The sequence below is a fragment of the Cherax quadricarinatus genome, chromosome 22 (genome assembly GCF_038502225.1).
Source record: "Cherax quadricarinatus isolate ZL_2023a chromosome 22, ASM3850222v1, whole genome shotgun sequence".
Lineage (NCBI taxonomy): Eukaryota > Metazoa > Arthropoda > Malacostraca > Decapoda > Parastacidae > Cherax > Cherax quadricarinatus.
In genome coordinates this window covers 28,186,404-28,204,991 of record NC_091313.1, presented here as the reverse complement: position 1 = coordinate 28,204,991, position 18,588 = coordinate 28,186,404, and the positions used below count along the sequence as shown (strand labels likewise).

The 18,588-nt window shown below is 41.6% G+C and overlaps 1 protein-coding gene across 1 annotated transcript in view; it reads right to left on the bottom strand.

Annotated features, from left to right (window-relative positions):
- Window positions 1-18,588, bottom strand: part of LOC138853090 (KH domain-containing, RNA-binding, signal transduction-associated protein 3-like) — a 248,835-nt gene that overhangs the window by 14,770 nt on the left and 215,477 nt on the right. The window contains exons 3-4 of the mRNA XM_070087700.1: window positions 17,828-17,944; window positions 5,447-5,756 (exon numbers count right to left, since the gene is read on the bottom strand). Coding sequence (XP_069943801.1) covers window positions 5,447-5,756; window positions 17,828-17,944 — 427 coding nt within the window. The remainder of the gene's footprint in view (window positions 1-5,446; window positions 5,757-17,827; window positions 17,945-18,588) is intronic.

Here is an 18,588-nt window from a genome sequence, read left to right as displayed (position 1 = left end):
GAACGATTGGGAGTCACTTTCTCCCAAGTTAAAACTCTCTAGTTACTGGAGAATGAGGAAGAGTCACTCCTTTAGCCATACGGAACGTCAACAAATTCATGCGCCATGAAAATGGGCTCTAGAACCAACTAAACTCACCCTAGATGTGGGCTTTGGAACGCTGATTAATAGATCTTGGGAAGCGCTTCCTGAAAAAAATGTCGAGACAGTAATAACAATGCTGGTATGGATCCAGTGCTGAACAGTTGCTGAAAAAAAATCTGAAAGTTCATTATCTGCTGGATCTGGCCCACGCGTGATTTCCTGGCCCGATCTGAATACATTTCCGTCAGTTTTCTTCATATGAACTCAACACAAGAGGATAAAAAAATATATTTATTGCATCTAATACATGACAGAGCCCTGTGAAATAATTCAGTTATCCCGTGGTTGTTTTCAATATATATATATATATATATATATATATATATATATATATATATATATATATATATATATATATATATATATATATATATATATATATATATATATATATATATATATATATATATATATATATATATACAGTGGACCCTCGGTTATAGGCCGTAATCCGTTCCTGAAGGTCGGCCTAAAACCAAAACGGCCGGAAACCGAAATAATATTTCCCATAAAAATTAATGTAAATACAATTAATCTAACTCACGAAATCGTAATGACACGATTGCAAACAAACCATACCACGGGTGGGGTTTGAACCCACGGTCAGGAAGTCTCAAAACTCCAGACCGGTCTGGAGTTTTGAGACTCCCTGACCGCGGGTTCAAACCCCACCCGTGGTATGGTTTGTTTACAATTATTCTGTTCCAGACACCCAAAAATATTAACAAAAAATAAATTTTTTAAGATTAATTATTGTTTTACATACACAAAACAATGAGAACTAAATAAAATAAATACATGAACAATTAAATCACTATTTATTACATTCCTTTATGAAGACTCTTTTTGGCTTATGGAAGATAGGGAGGAGAGAGGGAGTTGATGTTATTGTCTCTCAGGGGAATCCCCCTCCATAATGACTTCAGTCAACAAGTCCCTCTCTGGGCTTACTTCCCTTCTTTGTCTTTTAATGCCACTCGGTCCAGCTTAAGAGTTACTGGACCCCTGTCGCACAAAATAACTGTCCAGAGTGCTCTGTTTCTGGCTTCTCTTTACGATTCCCCTGAAGTGGGATAGGGTTTTGTCACTGATTATGTTGCAGATATGGGTCGTTTCAGCTTGGTCAGGGTGATACTCTTCAACAAAACTTTGCAACTAATTCCACTTTGCACACATGTCCTTAATCACTGAAGAAGGCACCTTCTCCCTTCTCTCTTCCTCCTCCTCTGAAGCAATTTCCTCAGCTGCAGTCTGCTGCTGTTCCAGTTGAAGGTCTTGCAGCTCTTCAGTGGTTAACTCTTCCCTGTGGTCCTCCACCAACTCTTCCACATCCTCGCCACTCACATCCAACCCAATGGACTTCCCCAGTGCCACTACAGATTCCACAATAGGCGTAGGGTCCTCAGGGTCAGCCCCAAACCCTTCGAAATCCCTCTCTTGGACACAATCTGGTCACAGTTTTCTCCAAGCACAGACACTCCCTGCCAAGCCTTACTGAAGTGATTCTTGGGTAGAATAGTTTGTGGATTGCATGAAGGACCTGTCTAGTTGGGCCAGCGGGCCTGCTGCAGTGTTCTCTTTCTCATGAGTCGCACGTCAGGTGTTGCTTTGTTGTGGGATGTGATGGTGTGATGTAGTCCAGACCCTGTAAATGCCTTCCTTTGATGCATCACTTTTATTATTCCTTGATAATGTGAGTAGTCACGAAAGCGCTTGGAATTTTTATTCTTTCATAGTGGTTGTTTTGGACATTCTGAAATCACCTGTTTACTGTGATCTTATTATATATATGTATATATATTTTTTTTTATTATTATCACACTGGCCGATTCCCACCAAGGCAGGGTGGCCCGAAAAAGAAAAACTTTCACCATCATTCACTCCATCACTGTCTTGCCAGAAGGGTGCTTTACACTACAGTTTTTAAACTGCAACATTAACACCCCTCCTTCAGAGTGCAGGCACTGTACTTCCCATCTCCAGGACTCAAGTCCGGCCTGCCGGTTTCCCTGAACCCCTTCATAAATGTTACTTTGCTCACACTCCAACAGCACGTCAAGTATTAAAAACCATTTGTCTCCATTCACTCCTATCAAACACGCTCACGCATGCCTGCTGGAAGTCCAAGCCCCTCGCACACAAAACCTCCTATACCCCCTCCCTCCAACCTTTCCTAGACCGACCCCTACCCTGCCTTCCTTCCACTACAGACTGATACACTCTTGAAGTCATTCTGTTTCGCTCCATTCTCTCTACATGTCCGAACCACCTCAACAACCCTTCCTCAGCCCTCTGGACAACAGTTTTGGTAATCCCGCACCTCCTCCTAACTTCCAAACTACGAATTCTCTGCATTATATTCACACCACACATTGCCCTCAGACATGACATCTCCACTGCCTCCAGCCTTCTCCTCGCTGCAACATTCATCACCCATGCTTCACATCCATATAAGAGTGTTGGTAAAACTATACTCTCCTACATTCCCCTCTTTGCCTCCAAGGACAAAGTTCTTTGTCTCCACAGACTCCTAAGTGCACCACTCACCCTTTTCCCCTCATCAATTCTATGATATATATATATATATATATATATATATATATATATATATATATATATACTATATATATATGTATATACATATATATATATAAATATATATATATATATATATATATATATATATATATATATATATATATATATATATATATATATATATATATTTATTTATTTATTTATTTATTTATTTATACCTAATTATTGGCAGTATTACTACAAATTATTGCACATTATGTTTTTACTTTTATTGATCATTTGTTATTGAAATATTACTTGGTGAAATTCTATTGTTGCACGGTATAATAATTGCAGTGTTGTCGTCAGCAATGTATTGTGTCATGCTGGCTAGGAAGAGCCTTAGAGGGATTGTGTCCAGCGCTTCTAGAGCTTGGCTTTGTCGTCTTCCTGATCTCTTTCAATATACAAAGTCTTTGTGCAGCTACTCTGCTCAAACTCGGCGACCTTCCTGTGTGTGTGTGTGTGTGTGTGTGTGTGTGTGTGTGTGTGTGTGTGTGTGTGTGTGTGTGTGTGTGTGTGTGTGTGTGTGTGTGTACATTTTGTTTACTGTGATCTTATTGCATGTGTGTATGTATGTAGCGTGTATCTAGCCTGAAAACAGCATTCAGGATCTCTAACAAGGAGTTCTTCAGAATATGACACAAGACGTGTACTACAGTAGTATCGAGTACACAACACCAGTGTGGAGCTTCCAACTGATCAGACATGGTTCAAAAATTTGCAATCCAGATTAGTCCCAAAGATTACAGAGGCAGTAAAAATAGTTAAATGTTGAATTAATACCCCTCTTCTCCCTCTCTCCTTCCTATCCATCCTCTTCTTTTCCATACATGTTGCTATGCACACACACAGGTTAGTAGAACGAGAGGTTTATGTTATTCAGTTTTCATTTGCTTAATAATTACTTTAACCCCTGTTTTAGGGCTTTAAATATTCTTTATTAGTAAATAGGATACATGCATGCGTAATGGCCCTCTCTTCTAATCGATTAGCTTGAAATCCGTTTAAGCTACCAACCAACCATGAAAATCCCCAAGATCATGCACATATGGTATCTTTATTGACTACAATACCAAGACTGAAATATGTGCTGTAAGTATGTCCTAAGTGTAACACACTTGTGTTCTTTCATCAATAGTTTTTTGATGATTATACCTTCTACCTTCAAGTAACCTTACCTCTCTGTCTCTCTCTCTCTATCATAATCTCTCACCTACCAACGACCCAAAACATAAACCTCGCGGCCACTCGCCAGCGATACTCCGCATACAAGACACCTTTAAAGCTTAGAAGTATTTTTAACTGAGGTAAGGTGATGGGTATGAGGCGAGAGCGGGACCTGGTCCCATCAAGGGGAGTGCACCTTCAACTCCCCACTTCTATGTTTACACATATACCTCTGCTAACTCACACAGATTGCTGCCTCTGCTTTAGGCGACTTTGATTCCGCGGAATACGTAAATCCCTTGCCTAAAATGGAATAAGCTTGTACAAGCTCAGAGATGAACTGGGAGAGAGAGAGAGATTTTTTTTTATGTATCGGCAATATTCAGAGAGTTCCCTTTATGCTGTCATTTTAAAACTTGTTTACTGCAGCGCTGGATATTCTAAATGCAGATTAATTTTTTTTTATAATAGCAGAAACGTACGAGAAAATGGTAATTATTTTTAGAGACACTATGTATTAATGTTTTTAGATATTTGTAATGTGCAATTGCTACCGAACATGACAGAACATGACTGTAATTTAGGAAAAGTAAAACATTACTGATAATGTTTAATTTACGATCACTACTATTATTATTATTACTACTACTACTACTACTACTACTACTACCATCACTACTACCACCACTACTGCTACCGCTGATGCTACTACTACTACTACTAACAATAATAATAATAATAATAATAATAATAATAATAATAATAATAAAAACAATATCTCTTCTATTTCAACAAATGTGACGATTTAACATTCAAATTTAACTACAATTTAGCGAGTATCATGACAGCGTTTAACAATGAGATTATTATTATTATTATTACAACCAAAACTAAGTACAAATCCCACAAAGGGTCATACAGCGTTGCAGGGAAACATGTGCTGAACATGAAATATGCTTCAACAATAGGATGAGGTCACTGACACCATAGTTCTTAATGACTGTCTCGACGAAACTAATAAAAAAAAATTATGATGATGATCATCAACATTCAATGAGGTTTGTAATGCTGGTTATATACTTATGATTTAAAGAGATTATCGCGCCTGCAGCTTGGTCTCAGACCAGTCCTTTTAAACTGGAAGGGAAACGCTACGGGAAGGCGACAGGTCACTGGTCTACCACAAGAATAATAACAGTTAAGAAATACACAGTTTTACTCGTCGCCATCTTTCGTATTTATCCTGCCGGAGTGCAAAACCTTTATTATTATTATTATTATTATTATTATTATTATTATTATTATTATTATCAAGGGGAAGCGCTAAACCCGTAGGATTATACAGCGCCCGGGGGGGGGGGATGTGGAAGGCATTCAGGCTTAATTCGGGGAACTGGAGCACAGATCCAATTCCCTAAATCAAGAGTCCCTCACCAACATCAAGGAACCTTCCTTGAGGGGCAAAACCTTTAAAAGATTTGTCCTATCGCATTCACATAACATGAAGCTACTTCTACGTTCTTTTTTATTTCGGGAAAGTTGCCTAAGGACGTACCTGGAGGCGTTAAGGAGGGAGGCGGACGATCTCCAGCACCGCCGCCGCCGCCGCCTCCTCCTCCGCCTCCTTCGGTAGCTGCTGTGGCTCCTCCGGCAGCCTGGGGGTCGCTGATTAACTCCATCTCCCGTATCTGTTCCTTTCTGATATCGTCGTTGTTGTCGGGCACGAGGTAGCGACGGACCTCGGCCAGAGCGTAGGCGATGCGAGCGTGAGCCTCGGCGGGCGAGGCGAAGGCTGTGATCTCCACGTGAAGGTCTTCAAGAAGGTGAACGTATTTGGGGTCACCTGAAGCACGTAACTCTTCTTCCTGTCAAAGAAGTTATTATTATTATTTATTACTATTTTATTAATATTATTATTATTATTATTATTATTATTATTATTATTATTATTAGTAGTAGTAGTAGTAGTAGTGGTAGTAGTAGTAGTAGTAGTAGTAGTAGTAGTAGTAGTAGTAGTAGTAGTAGTAGTAGTAGTATTTAGGGGAAGTGGTAAACCCGTAAAGAAGTATACAGAGTTTGGGGCACGAGAGTCGAGCAGGTTCAATCCAAGATCAATGTTCTTAACCATCGGTTTAAGAGCATTCCCTTCTCTCCTCAGCTGCATCAAGGCACCACCTTCCCTGAGGGGGAGGTACCTGTGTCCCGAGGAAGCAGCACTCCCCTCTCATCGATTCCTGGTGCCAAGAAGTACCTGTCTCCTGGCGCCGTCATCTCCATGCCATGAGAACACCAACAGCTAAACCGGTCAGAAAATCGGGCCGCGCGATGAGCGGGAGGACGATCGAGCCCCCAGCCACTCCTGGCAATAACCCACGCGGGTTTAGCGTGGACCAACGATATATGGAGCTGACGAGTAACCAGAGGACTCCTGTTATTTATACTTCTTGATATGAAGCCAAAAATTGTATTCGCTTTATTGCGAACACTTACACGCTGATATCTGAGGGGAGGGGGGGAATAGGGGAGGGGGGATAGGGGAGGGGGATAGGGGAGGGGGGATAATAGGGGGAAGGGGGAAAAGCAAAACTTTTTTCCGTACTCTAGCCGCAGGTCAAAGTTATGACGTCATCTGATTAAAAAAAAAAATCTTGCTCGGTTCCTTCACGGTGATGAAGCCTCGAGGACCTCATCTTAAGCCTCAAGTATCAACACAAAAGCTTTTAAAACAAATCCTTTCCTTTTTTTTTTTTGTTCTCCCTTGTCGATCACCTATTTTTTTTTTTTACTGAGTGAGAACACGGAACTAACTTCCACCTTGAATTTTTGCATTTAGAAGAATCAGATTTGAAAAGGGGAATTCAAAATTGAAAATTCTTGCTGAAGGAGAGGGACTGCTAGTTTTTAAATAATGGGAAAGTGAGAGAGAGAGAGAGAGAGAGAGAGAGAGAGAGAGAGAGAGAGAGAGAGAGAGAGAGAGAGAGAGAGAGAGAGAGAGAGAGAGAGAGAGAGAGACAGACAGACAGACAGACAGACAGACAGACAGAGAGAGAGAGAGAGAGAGAGAGAGAGAGAGAGAGAGAGACAGACAGACAGACAGACAGACAGACAGAGGGAGAGACAGAGAGAGAGAGAGAGAGAGAGAGAGAGAGAGAGAGAGAGAGAGAGAGAGGAGCCAGGCATATACACATACACACCACTACTGAGTTGTAAGAGGGTGTGTACTCGTTCGTACAATTCACTCACACAAGGCAGAACAGAAGGGAAAATAATAAAGTGTATGCACGAGACGTACTGGTGACAGCTGTGATGACAACACACAAGTGCAAATGAAACCTTTATTGTGACCAAGTAAATGAAATTTAAATGAAAACGAAATTTAAAAAAAAAAGATCAATAAAGCTCTACCTAGAGCAAAATATTACCACAATAAAAAGAATATTTTGCCCTGGTGTGTTTTCTTCGTCAAACTATAAAACCAAAAGTGCCATGTATACTAAATAAATCAGGGGATTAATGGCTGACAAAATATCACACAGTGTGAAAGAAGTCGAAAGTTGACAGAATCAAGTCAAGATCCTACGAGTACACACAACAATGACTGGAACATCGCAACAAAAGTTTGAGAATTATTTTACTGAACAAGGTACCACCTCAGACCTTGGAAATAAAAGACTCTCACTTAAGATCCTGCAAAACTGGGACAAGGACAAAGCGGAGGTGCTCAGTTTGGTGAGGCAAAGGCGTGGTCGTACGACTAAAATGTTTTTGTACTGCTCGGCGGGTGGATGAAGAAACTAGGTGAGTGGATAGAAGGGCAATGTGAGTGGAGGAAACAACCAAGAGAATGGAAGAGCTAGGCGAGTGGACTGTTCAAGACAAGAATATATATATATATATATATATATATATATATATATATATATATATATATATATATATATATATATATATATATATATATATATATATATATATATTCTTGTCTTGAACAGTCCCCTTATATAGCTTCCTTGGATGCTTTACTTTCATAGTTCCTTGATAATGTGAATAGTCACGAAAGCGCTTGGAATTTCTCTATTCTTTCAGAGTGGTTGTTTTGCATATTCTGAAATCACCTGTTTACTGTGATCCTATTGCATATATATATATATATATATATATATATATATATATATATATATATATATATATATATATATATATATATATATATATATATATATAAAATGTCATGCCGAATAGGTAAAACTTGGGATTTTGGCTTAAAAAAAAAACGCTTTTCTTGCCGAATTAGGCAAGTGAAAATTTGTGTATGCAATAAGATCACAAAAATAATTTTGAACCTAACGAATAAAATATATTTCATCGTGTTTATTATTACAGTATTGTAAACGAATCTAAAATATGTTTAGCTGGATTAGAATAAATTAAATTGCGCTTGCTATAATAATGTTAGTAAGTTTCCTAAGGTTCTTTTGGTGCAAAATCATTATTTTTTATATTAACATTTCTGAAGGGATTCAGGGAAACCAGTATGCCGGACTTGAGTCCTGGAGATGAGAGGTACAGTGTGTGCGCTCTGAAGGAGGGGTGTTGATGTTGCAGTTTTATTACTGCAGTGTAAGCGCTCCTCTGGCAAGACAGTGATGGAGTGAATGATGATTTTTTCTTTTTTTTTTTTTTGGGTCACCCTACTTTAGTGGGAAACGGCCAATGTGCTAATAAAAAATAAATAAATAAAAAATATATCTTTAAATGTATAAGAGAAAATTTTAGAAATGAGTTCTTGCTAAGTGACCGGGTTTTATCTATTCGGCACGACATATTCCCAGCTATAAAGCAGATATATGATTATTGGTTATCTAGCAAAATTTACCATCAATCAGAGGAGCGTTTGCGCTGTCGTGATGACAGGAAATAGCGGTCTTTAATTTTCTACGTTGCTGGACGATGCTCGCTCTCTTTCCCTTCTACCAAGAGTTGGGCTCTTTAAGACGGGTGCCCTGATGCTGGTGAAGGGCTCTTGATCCTTGGATTTTGTGCCTCCTCCCTCCCCCTCACGCTTCTGTCTCCCCTTCCGAGGATTCTTTGTAGATGAATGGTTCAGAGAACCGACATGTTGATAAATTAGACACATGTGCAACTCTTGGGTATCTTTATTGAGGAAACGTTTCGCCACACAGTGGCTTCATCAGTCCATACGTAGGAGAAACTTGAAGAGCAGGAGGAGAATGAGGTAATCAGTCCCTCAACCTTGAGTCGATGTGTTCAGTCCATCAATCTTGAATAGAATACGGCATACGGGCGGAGAAGCAGCTTATAAACCGTATGGCAGGAGAGGTGCAGCAGTCACAGGTGGTGTCACATTTGTTCAATGTGGAAGTAGGTCGTGCACAAGAATTAGGCAAGCGAAGAATTCCTAAGTATTAAGATCCCAAGAAGCTGCTTCTCCGCTCGTATGCCGTATTCTATTCAAGATTGATGGACTGAACACATCGACTCAAGGTTGAGGGACTGATTACCTCATTCTCCTCCTGTTCTTCAAGTTTCTCCTACGTATGGACTGATGAAGCCACTGTGTGGCGAAACGTTTCCTCAATAAAGATACCCAAGAGTTGCACATGATTACTGCACTTCCCTAGGTATTGTTTGACTCCTACGGGTTTAGCGTTTTTCCCACGAGTTGGCAGCACTTCCCCACACCACCAAGAGATGGCAGCACTGCTGCTCTCTATCATCCAGATAACACTCTTAGGTCTCGTTATCTTAAAGGTTTTTGCCTCGTAAAACAACGATATCAACTTAACATTTATTGTCAAGAGTGATGCTGATGAAAGGCTTTTGATCCAAGAAATCAGAGCTTACCTCCTTTTCCTCGGATCGAGCCTGATTACCTCCTATTCGCCACTCTTCACAAGAAAGGGTGAGGCATTGATGCCGGTGAGGTGCTCTTGATTCAAGAAATTGAATCTATTCTACCTCTCCAAGAATCAAACTTAATTGCATTCCATTCCCCAAGCTCTATATGACTCCCTGCGGGTTTAGTGCCTACCCATAAATTTAATGTCTTCCTACTGACTGTCCCTTAGATGATTTCCTTTATGCCAAAGACCAGCACTTAGGAGTAGACTATTTTGGCGTTTCGGTCCTTCCTGGACCATCGTCAAGTCACAAGCGAAGTGATATGAGAAGAGAAGGCCAGAAGGCAGGATTTTTTTACGTATTATACTCGTAAATTAGTTCTGATGAAGTAATGTATTATAAAGTTCAAACACACACACACACACACACACACACACACACACACACACACACACACACACAAACACACACACACACATACACACACACATACACACACACACACACATACACACACACACACATATACACACACACACACATACACACACACACACACACACACACACACACACACACACACACACATACACACACATACACATACACACACACACACACACACACACACACACACACACACACACACACACACACCCACACACACACACAAACACACACACACATACACACACATACACACACACATACACATTCGGGAAATTCGAGAAAATGGAAGGCATAGATGAGACGGGAGAAAGAGACTACATAGCAGGTACACTTCAGTCTGGGGAACACAAAGTGGTCATTGCAGTGATGTATAATCCACCCCAGAACTGCAGGAGGCCAAGAGAGGAATATGAAGAGAGCAACAGACCAATGGTGGACACACTTGCTGAGGTGGCAAGAAGAGCTCACTCCAGCAGAGCAAAGTTGCTGGTTATGGGGGATTTCAACCACAGGGAGATTGACTGGGAAAACCTGGAGCCACATGGGGGTCCCGAAACATGGAGAGCCAGGATGTTGGACGTGGTGCTGGAAAACCTCATGCACCAACATGTTAAGGACACTACCCGAGTGAGAGGGGAGGATGAACCAGCAAGACTGGACCTTGTGTTCACCCTGGGCAGCTCAGACATTGAGGACATCAAGTATGAGAGTCCCCTAGGAGCTAGCGACCACGTGGTTCTGTGCTTTGAATACATAGTAGAGCTGCAAGTGGAGAGAATAACAGGAGTTGAATGGGAAAAGCCTGACTATAAAAGAGGGGACTACATAGGGTTGAAGAACTTCCTGCGGGAGGTCCAGTGGGACAGAGAACTGGCAGGAAAGCCAGTAAATGAAATGATGGAATATGTAACAACAAAATGCAAGGAGGCAGTGGAAAGGTTTATTCCCAAGGGCAACAGTAACAACGGGAAGACCAGAACGAGCCCCTGGTTTACCCGACGGTGTAAGGAGGCAAAAACAAGTGCAATAGAGAATGGAAAAAGTACAGAAGGCAGAGAACACACGAAAATAGGGAGATCAGTCGCAGAGCCAGGAATGAGTACGCACAGGTAAGGAGGGAGGCCCAGCGACAGTATGAAAATGACATAGCATCGAGAATCAAGACTGACCCGAAACTGTTGCATAGCCACATCAGGAGGAAGACAACAGTCAAAGACCAGGTGATCAGATTAAGAACAGAAGGTGGAGAACTCACAAGAAATGATCAGGAGGTATGTGAGGAGCTGAACAGAAGATTTAAGGAAGTTTTTACGGTAGAGACAGGAAGGGCTGTGGGAAGACAGCACAGAAGGGAACATCAAGAGGGAATATACCAACAAGTGTTGGATGACATACGAACAACTGAGGAGGAGGTGAAGAAGCTCTTAAGTGACCTTGACACCTCAAAGGCGATGGGACCGGACAACATCTCCCCATGGGTCCTTAGAGAAGGAGCAGAGATGCTGTGCGTGCCTCTAACCACAATCTTCAACACATCCCTTGAAACTGGGCAACTACCTGAGAAATGGAAGACAGCTAATGTAGTCCTCATATTTAAGAAAGGAAACAGAAACGAGGCACTAAACTACAGACCTGTCTCTCTGACATGTATTGGGTGCAAAGTCATGGAGAAGATTATCAGGAGGAGAGTGGTCGAACACCTGGAAAGGAACAAGATTATAAATGAAAACCAGATGGGTTCATGGAAGGCAAATCTTGTATCACAAACCTCCTGGAGTTTTATGACAAGGTAACAGAAGTAAGACACAAGAGAGAGGGGTGGGTAGATTGCATTTTCCTAGACTGCAGGAAGGCCTTTGACACAGTTCCCCACAAGAGATTAGTGCAGAAGCTGGAGGATCAGGCGCATGTAAAAGGGAGGGCACTGCAATGGATAAGGGAATACATGACAGGGAGGCAGCAACGAGTCATGGTACGTGAAGAGGTATCACAGTGGGCGCCTGTTACGAGCAGGGTCCCACAGGGGTCAGTTCTAGGACCAGTGCTATTTTTGATATATGTGAACGACATGATGGAAGGAATAGACTCTGAAGTGTCCCTGTTCGCAGATGACGTGATGAGAAGATTGATGAGAAGAATTAAATCGGAGATGAGAAGAATTGATGAGAAGAATTAAATCGGACGAGTATGAGGCAGGACTGCAAAGAGACCTGGACAGGCTGGACATGTGGTCCAGTAACTGGCTTCTCGAATTCAGTCCAGCCAAATGCAAAGTCATGAAGACTGGGGAGGGGCAAAGAAGACCGCAGACAGAGTATAGGCTAGGTGGACAAAGACTACAGACCTCACTCAGGGAGAAAGACCTTGGGGTGACCATAACACCGAGCACATCACCGGAGGCACACATCAACCAAATAACCGCTGCAGCATACGGGCGCCTAGCAAACCTCAGAACAGCATTCCGACATCTTAATAAGGAATCATTCAAGACCCTGTACACCGTGTACGTTAGGCCCATATTGGAGTATGCGGCACCAGTTTTGAACCCACACCTAGCCAAGCACGTGAAGAAACTAGAGAAAGTGCAAAGGTTTGCAACAAGACTAGTCCCAGAGCTAAGAGGTATGTCCTACGAGGAGAGGTTAAGGGAAATCAACCTGACGACACTGGAGGACAGGAGAGATAGGGGGTACATGATAACGACATACAAAATACTGAGAGGAATTGATAAGGTGGACAAAGACAGGATGTTCCAGAGATTGGACACAGTAACAAGGGGACACAGTTGGAAGCTGAAGACACAGATGAATCACAGGGATGTTAGGAAGTATTTCTTCAGCCACAGAGTAGTCAGTAAGTGGAATAGTTTGTGAAGCGATGTAGTGGAGGCAGGATCCATACATAGCTTTAAGCAGAGGTATGATAAAGCTCACGGCTCAGGGAGAGTGACCTAGTAGCGATCAGTGAAGAGGCGGGGCCAGGAGCTCGGACTCGACCCCCGCAACCTCAACTAGGTGAGTACACACACGGGGCCAGAAGCTATGAATCGACTCCTGCAACCACAATTAGGTGAGTACACACGCACAGCTACTACCACAACACTCCCTAGTTTTACCGCTATTGACATCACTACTGACATCACTACTGCCATCATCGCTAACAGTCGTCAACACGACCACTGCAGTCACCACTACAAAAATTATCATCCTTATCATCATAACGAATATTAATCACCACCACCATTACCATCACCACTAACATGAATCATCAACACCACTACCACCGCGTATCACCACCACCATGAATTAACCCCGTAAATCACCCCCACCACTATTAACCACCATCATGAATCAACCCTATAAATCACCCCTACCACTATTAACCACCACTATTTATCATCACCACCACTAGCAATAGTCAATATAGTTCGCCTTCATACACTGATTTCCTTATCAACACACCAACTTAGCTTAAAGCGACAAGCAGTGAATTCTTTATTGTCACGTTTCGCTCGTGACTTGACTTTATCATGTATAATGTCCAGTCATGAGCGAAACTCTGCAATGAGTGTTTCAGTACATGATGTCTGTCTCATAACCTGGCTTCCCCAACACCAGAGACTCACAGGTGAATTTATTATGGAAACTCAGCCTCTGCGAGAGAGCATCAGGGAAGCCAGGCTCAGTTTATTGGTAAACTTAAAGGCGCTGGTTAACGCTGTTCAGGTTCCGCTAGGAGGATTTATTATACAAGACCGTTGGCATAGTCTAGCAAAACTGTTGGCATAGTCTAGCAAAACCGTTGGCATAGTCTAGCAAAACCGTTAGTATAGTCTAGCAAAACCGTTAGCATAGTCTAGCAAAACCGTTAGCATAGTCTAGCAAAACCGTAAGCATAGTCTAGCAAAACCGTTGGCATAGTCTAGCAAAACCGTTAGTATAGTCTAGCAAAACCGTTAGCATAGTCTAGCAAAACCGTTAGCATAGTCTAGTAAAACCGTAAGCATAGTCTAGCAAAACCGTTGGCATAGCAAGTGCAACGATGAGAGGTGTACACACCCTTCCCCCTCTCTGATAACGCCGGCCCACTAAAAAAAGTATCCCTTATGCTGCAACTCGGTAACCTTAAAATGAAATTCCCAGGGGTTGTAAATGCACATTCTCAAGAAAGCGAACATTTGTCAGTTGTGGCTCAACTATCTCATGAGGTCAGGGAGCTGTAGCTCAACATTTTCATGAAGCTCGGGCGGAAGATGTTGATCAACACACTTATTCTCACGACATTAGAGTGCAAGACATCAAGTCTCTCTTCGTTAAACTCGCGATGTTTATTTTCCTAGACTCGGAGGAAAGTGCCAGAGTGTCACAACTTGACTATTTATAATCAGACTTGAATTAAGCTTCATTTTCTTAACTTGCCGCGTGGTGCAAAATTGCAATTAATTTCTCGGAAATGGAAATACTGTACTAAAAAATTTTATCGCTAATGACTGATTAATCAAGTTTTAGTTTGATTCCTCTTCTATGCTCACTTGTGTAGTAATAACATTTCTGACAAATGATTTCACCGAGACGCGACAAATCTCTATCATTCCTCTCCAATTTGTTACTGCCAGGCAACAGATACAAGCTTGACATCACTATTACTATCCAGCAGAAGGAATGGTAAAGGCTCTATCCTCTGTCCTCCAACAGCGAGACAAACTCCACTTTCGTAACAAGACTTTGCCAGCCTGGACGGGAGCAGGAGTCCCCAGTACCGAGCAGATGATCGATCCAACGTATGTGCAGTGTAGCAGTATGCAAATTGGGGGCGCCTTCGGAAACGGAGTTTAGTGTAGCAAAGTTTACGACATTGTGAATTTAATGGGGGAATCGGTGCAGGGAGAATATAAACGCTTGTGGCAACGGTGACTAAAGTAGACGAACTACTTGTAACAGCTGTGTTATGTTGCTTTAATGTATATTGTAGTGTTTTGCAGTGTTCTATGTTTTGTACGTACTTGTTTTGGTCCTCTCCGTTTCTCGGGATTGCTTTGGTCCCGTCTATTTTTCGTGCTTGTCATGGTACCTATGCATTTCATTCGTGCTTGCCTTGGTACCTTTGTTTTTCGTTCGTGGTTGTCTTGGTACCTCTGCTTTTTTTCGTGCTTGTTATGGTACCTCTGTTATTTGTTCATGCTTGTCTTGGTATCTCTGTGTTGAACATGTCATAAACATGTTTCTAAGACGTGATCTTAAGCGATAATGCATAAGGTAACACTGCTCTTACTTGGGTTTTTAAAATAACTATTATATGTATTTTATGAAAAGGCTCTATCCGCCGACCTCTAATCGCGAGTCACTTGCGTCGATCTCAGAGCCGTGGAGATTTCCTCTTCAGAGTAGCACATTGTCTAGCTAGTTTATTGTGGCTGTGCTGGAATTCTTTTCAGCTGATGCTGATGGCGACTGGCGCATCTAGTTTCATTAAGAAATGATTTACACTACCTACAATCTATACGTTTGTGTATATATGTATATATACAAATGCGAGGACTCTAGCTGAATTAATGTTCAAGAGTAATTTTTCACATGCACATTAAAGAAGGCTTTCAGGCTCGGAAGAGCACAGTTAAGACGAGTATTCAAGTGACATAGACTGATCGCTTCACAGCTGCACGAAAAAGTTGTTTTCGGCAGTCTGTCCCAGGCAGGAAACTTATTGCTTCATCAGCCAGGAGGCAGTTGAGGGAGAAGATCCAAATCAGGATCGTGAAATGACTCCTTACTATAGCGAGAGGAACATCAGACGGCGCAGAATAATACTCCCAAATCGGAAGACAGTTTAGATGTAAGTCATTATGCATGAAGCTCGTGTGGGAGGGGAGGTGGTCTCTTGAAGCTGGTGAAGGCTTTATAGTCAGACGTGGAGGGCTAAGCTGTGACCACGCCACAGGAGCGATGTTAAACGAGCGATGTTAAACAGAGGAAAACGGTGAGAGGAGAGATGCTGGGAGATTATGAAAGACACTTTGAGGGTGTGAGATGCTGAGAGGGTGTAAGAAACGTTGGAAGACTGTGAGAAATGGGTGACATGTTGGGAGGCTGTGAGAGGTGCTGAGAGGCTAGGCTGAAAGGCTGCGAGAGAGGTACTGTGAGGCTGTGAGAGGTGCTGGGTGACTGGGAGAGATGCTGTGAGAGATGCTGTGAGGCTGTGAAAGATGCTGACAAACTGGAAAACAGCTGGATGAGCTGAAGATGAAGTTAACAGAGGGAGCACATCAGGATGGTGGGTAACGGGGCGGTTGGAAGAACTATTTCTTTCACCGTCTGATGGAACGCAATGATTATTCATGGCCGAATGTGAAAAATATAAGGAGAGAAAGAAGTAAAAATTTAGTTCCGTGTCTTAGGTTGTATTCTGTGTGGAAACCGAGGCGATCAAGATGAAAGACTGGGAGATCAGCGGTACACAAATGATCTGCCTAAGTAGATAGAGGAGATACGAGCCGAAAAATGAATGGAAAAACACGCAAAGTTTCTCTGCTCTAAATTCATGAGTACTGAATGCCGTAATAATAAAAAAAAATCTTACGAGGAGTGGAGGGAATCGAAACTGGGTCAAGCATATTGCAAGACTACTGAGGTAGCAACCTGGCTATATTGGCAACTTCGCATGAGCCTCAGTGCTGAACCTGAGCTCCTCTGAGTATGTCATTCCTCTCTCCCCGTCCATTATCCCAGCACATCCTTCATCCCACCTCAAGCCAACGACAGTAACAATAGTCTTCTTCCCCAGAGCTGCTTGTATTAAGCGTAACGGCCACTGGAAACATATAAACATTATATAAGGAACAATTTGAAAACTGGACATCGTGCCTGGAGGAGTATTCCTGGAGGGTGTTTTGGGGGTCAACGCCCCCGCAGCCCCGTTCATGAACAAGCCTAATTCTGCTCAGATTTTGCCACCGAAGCGGCTGGTTTATCGTGCATCCGATATCCATCATGTGAACGGTAGCGCAAGAGCATATGGAGACACAGAAGGCCTTGGAACTCGGCCCCTAAAGGGTTTACAGGAGTTCATCTGGATTTATATCTGCAGTTTACTTATTAGTTACAAGCAAATTTAGGATATTTGCTTAATATATCTGGTATATTATTTCATTAATAAGATATCTTGACATATCACATAGGTTATTATATTGTCTGTCTCTATACTCCTCAATAAATGGATAATTAATGTAACTACTACTAGGCAATTCATAAAGAGGGAGGATGTAACAGACGCCAGGAAAACAGACTACGGCTAACATCGTTTACAGCACCGTATTGGGTAGATAAAAATAAATAGAACGTTCTAATCATTATCACAACACCAATAACCCGCACCTAGGAGACCGAAACTTATGACAACGTTTCGGTTCGACTTGCACCATTAAGTAGTCACACTTGTTAATGACTGTGTGTGACTTGTTATAATGGTCCAAGTCCGGCCGAAACGTCACTATAAGTTCCAGTTTCCTAAATTGGGGTCATCTGTGTGTGTGTGTGTGTGTGTGTGTGTGTGTGTGTTTATTGTTCCAGCCACGGTATTGTATGACGCTGTCAGTCCTTCATCGCAAGAACACACGTTGAATTCTGACCTTCTGTTTGTCTCTCATAGAGCCGCGGCCCAGGACTGCCATCTTCGTCAGCGTCTCCTCTTGTAGTCGCTTCATGGAGTTACCCTTAGGACCCAGCAGCTTCCCCACGAAGTTAAACTGTTGAAGAAACAAAGATGATCGACCTTAGTTATACATCACTGATGTCAACACAGAATACTGCCTGTGTCCTACGCGAGATTATATATATACACACACACACACACACACACACACACACACACACACACACACACACACACACACACACACACACACACACATATATGATCATCATATGTATGTATGATCGTATGTATGATCATACATATCTATACAAAACTAATATATATATATATATATATATATATATATATATATATATATATATATATATATATATATATATATATATATATATATATTATATATATATTAGTTTTGTATAGATATGCATGATTATACCGATGTACAAATCAGCATATATGTGTAAATAGTGACTTACATATATAACCGTGTATAAACCTATGTACATACCCGTGTTCATAAACCATGCATATTAAGCGGTATATATAATTAAGTATAAATATACGCACAGAGGAATACAATTTCGCAGTTCACAGTGTTATGTATACAACATGTTAAGGAATGTACATTATTATTATTATTATTATTATTATTATTATTATTATTATTATTATTATTGCTGTTATTAATATTATTATTATCACTGGGAATTGTCAAGCCTCGAGGGATCAGACAGC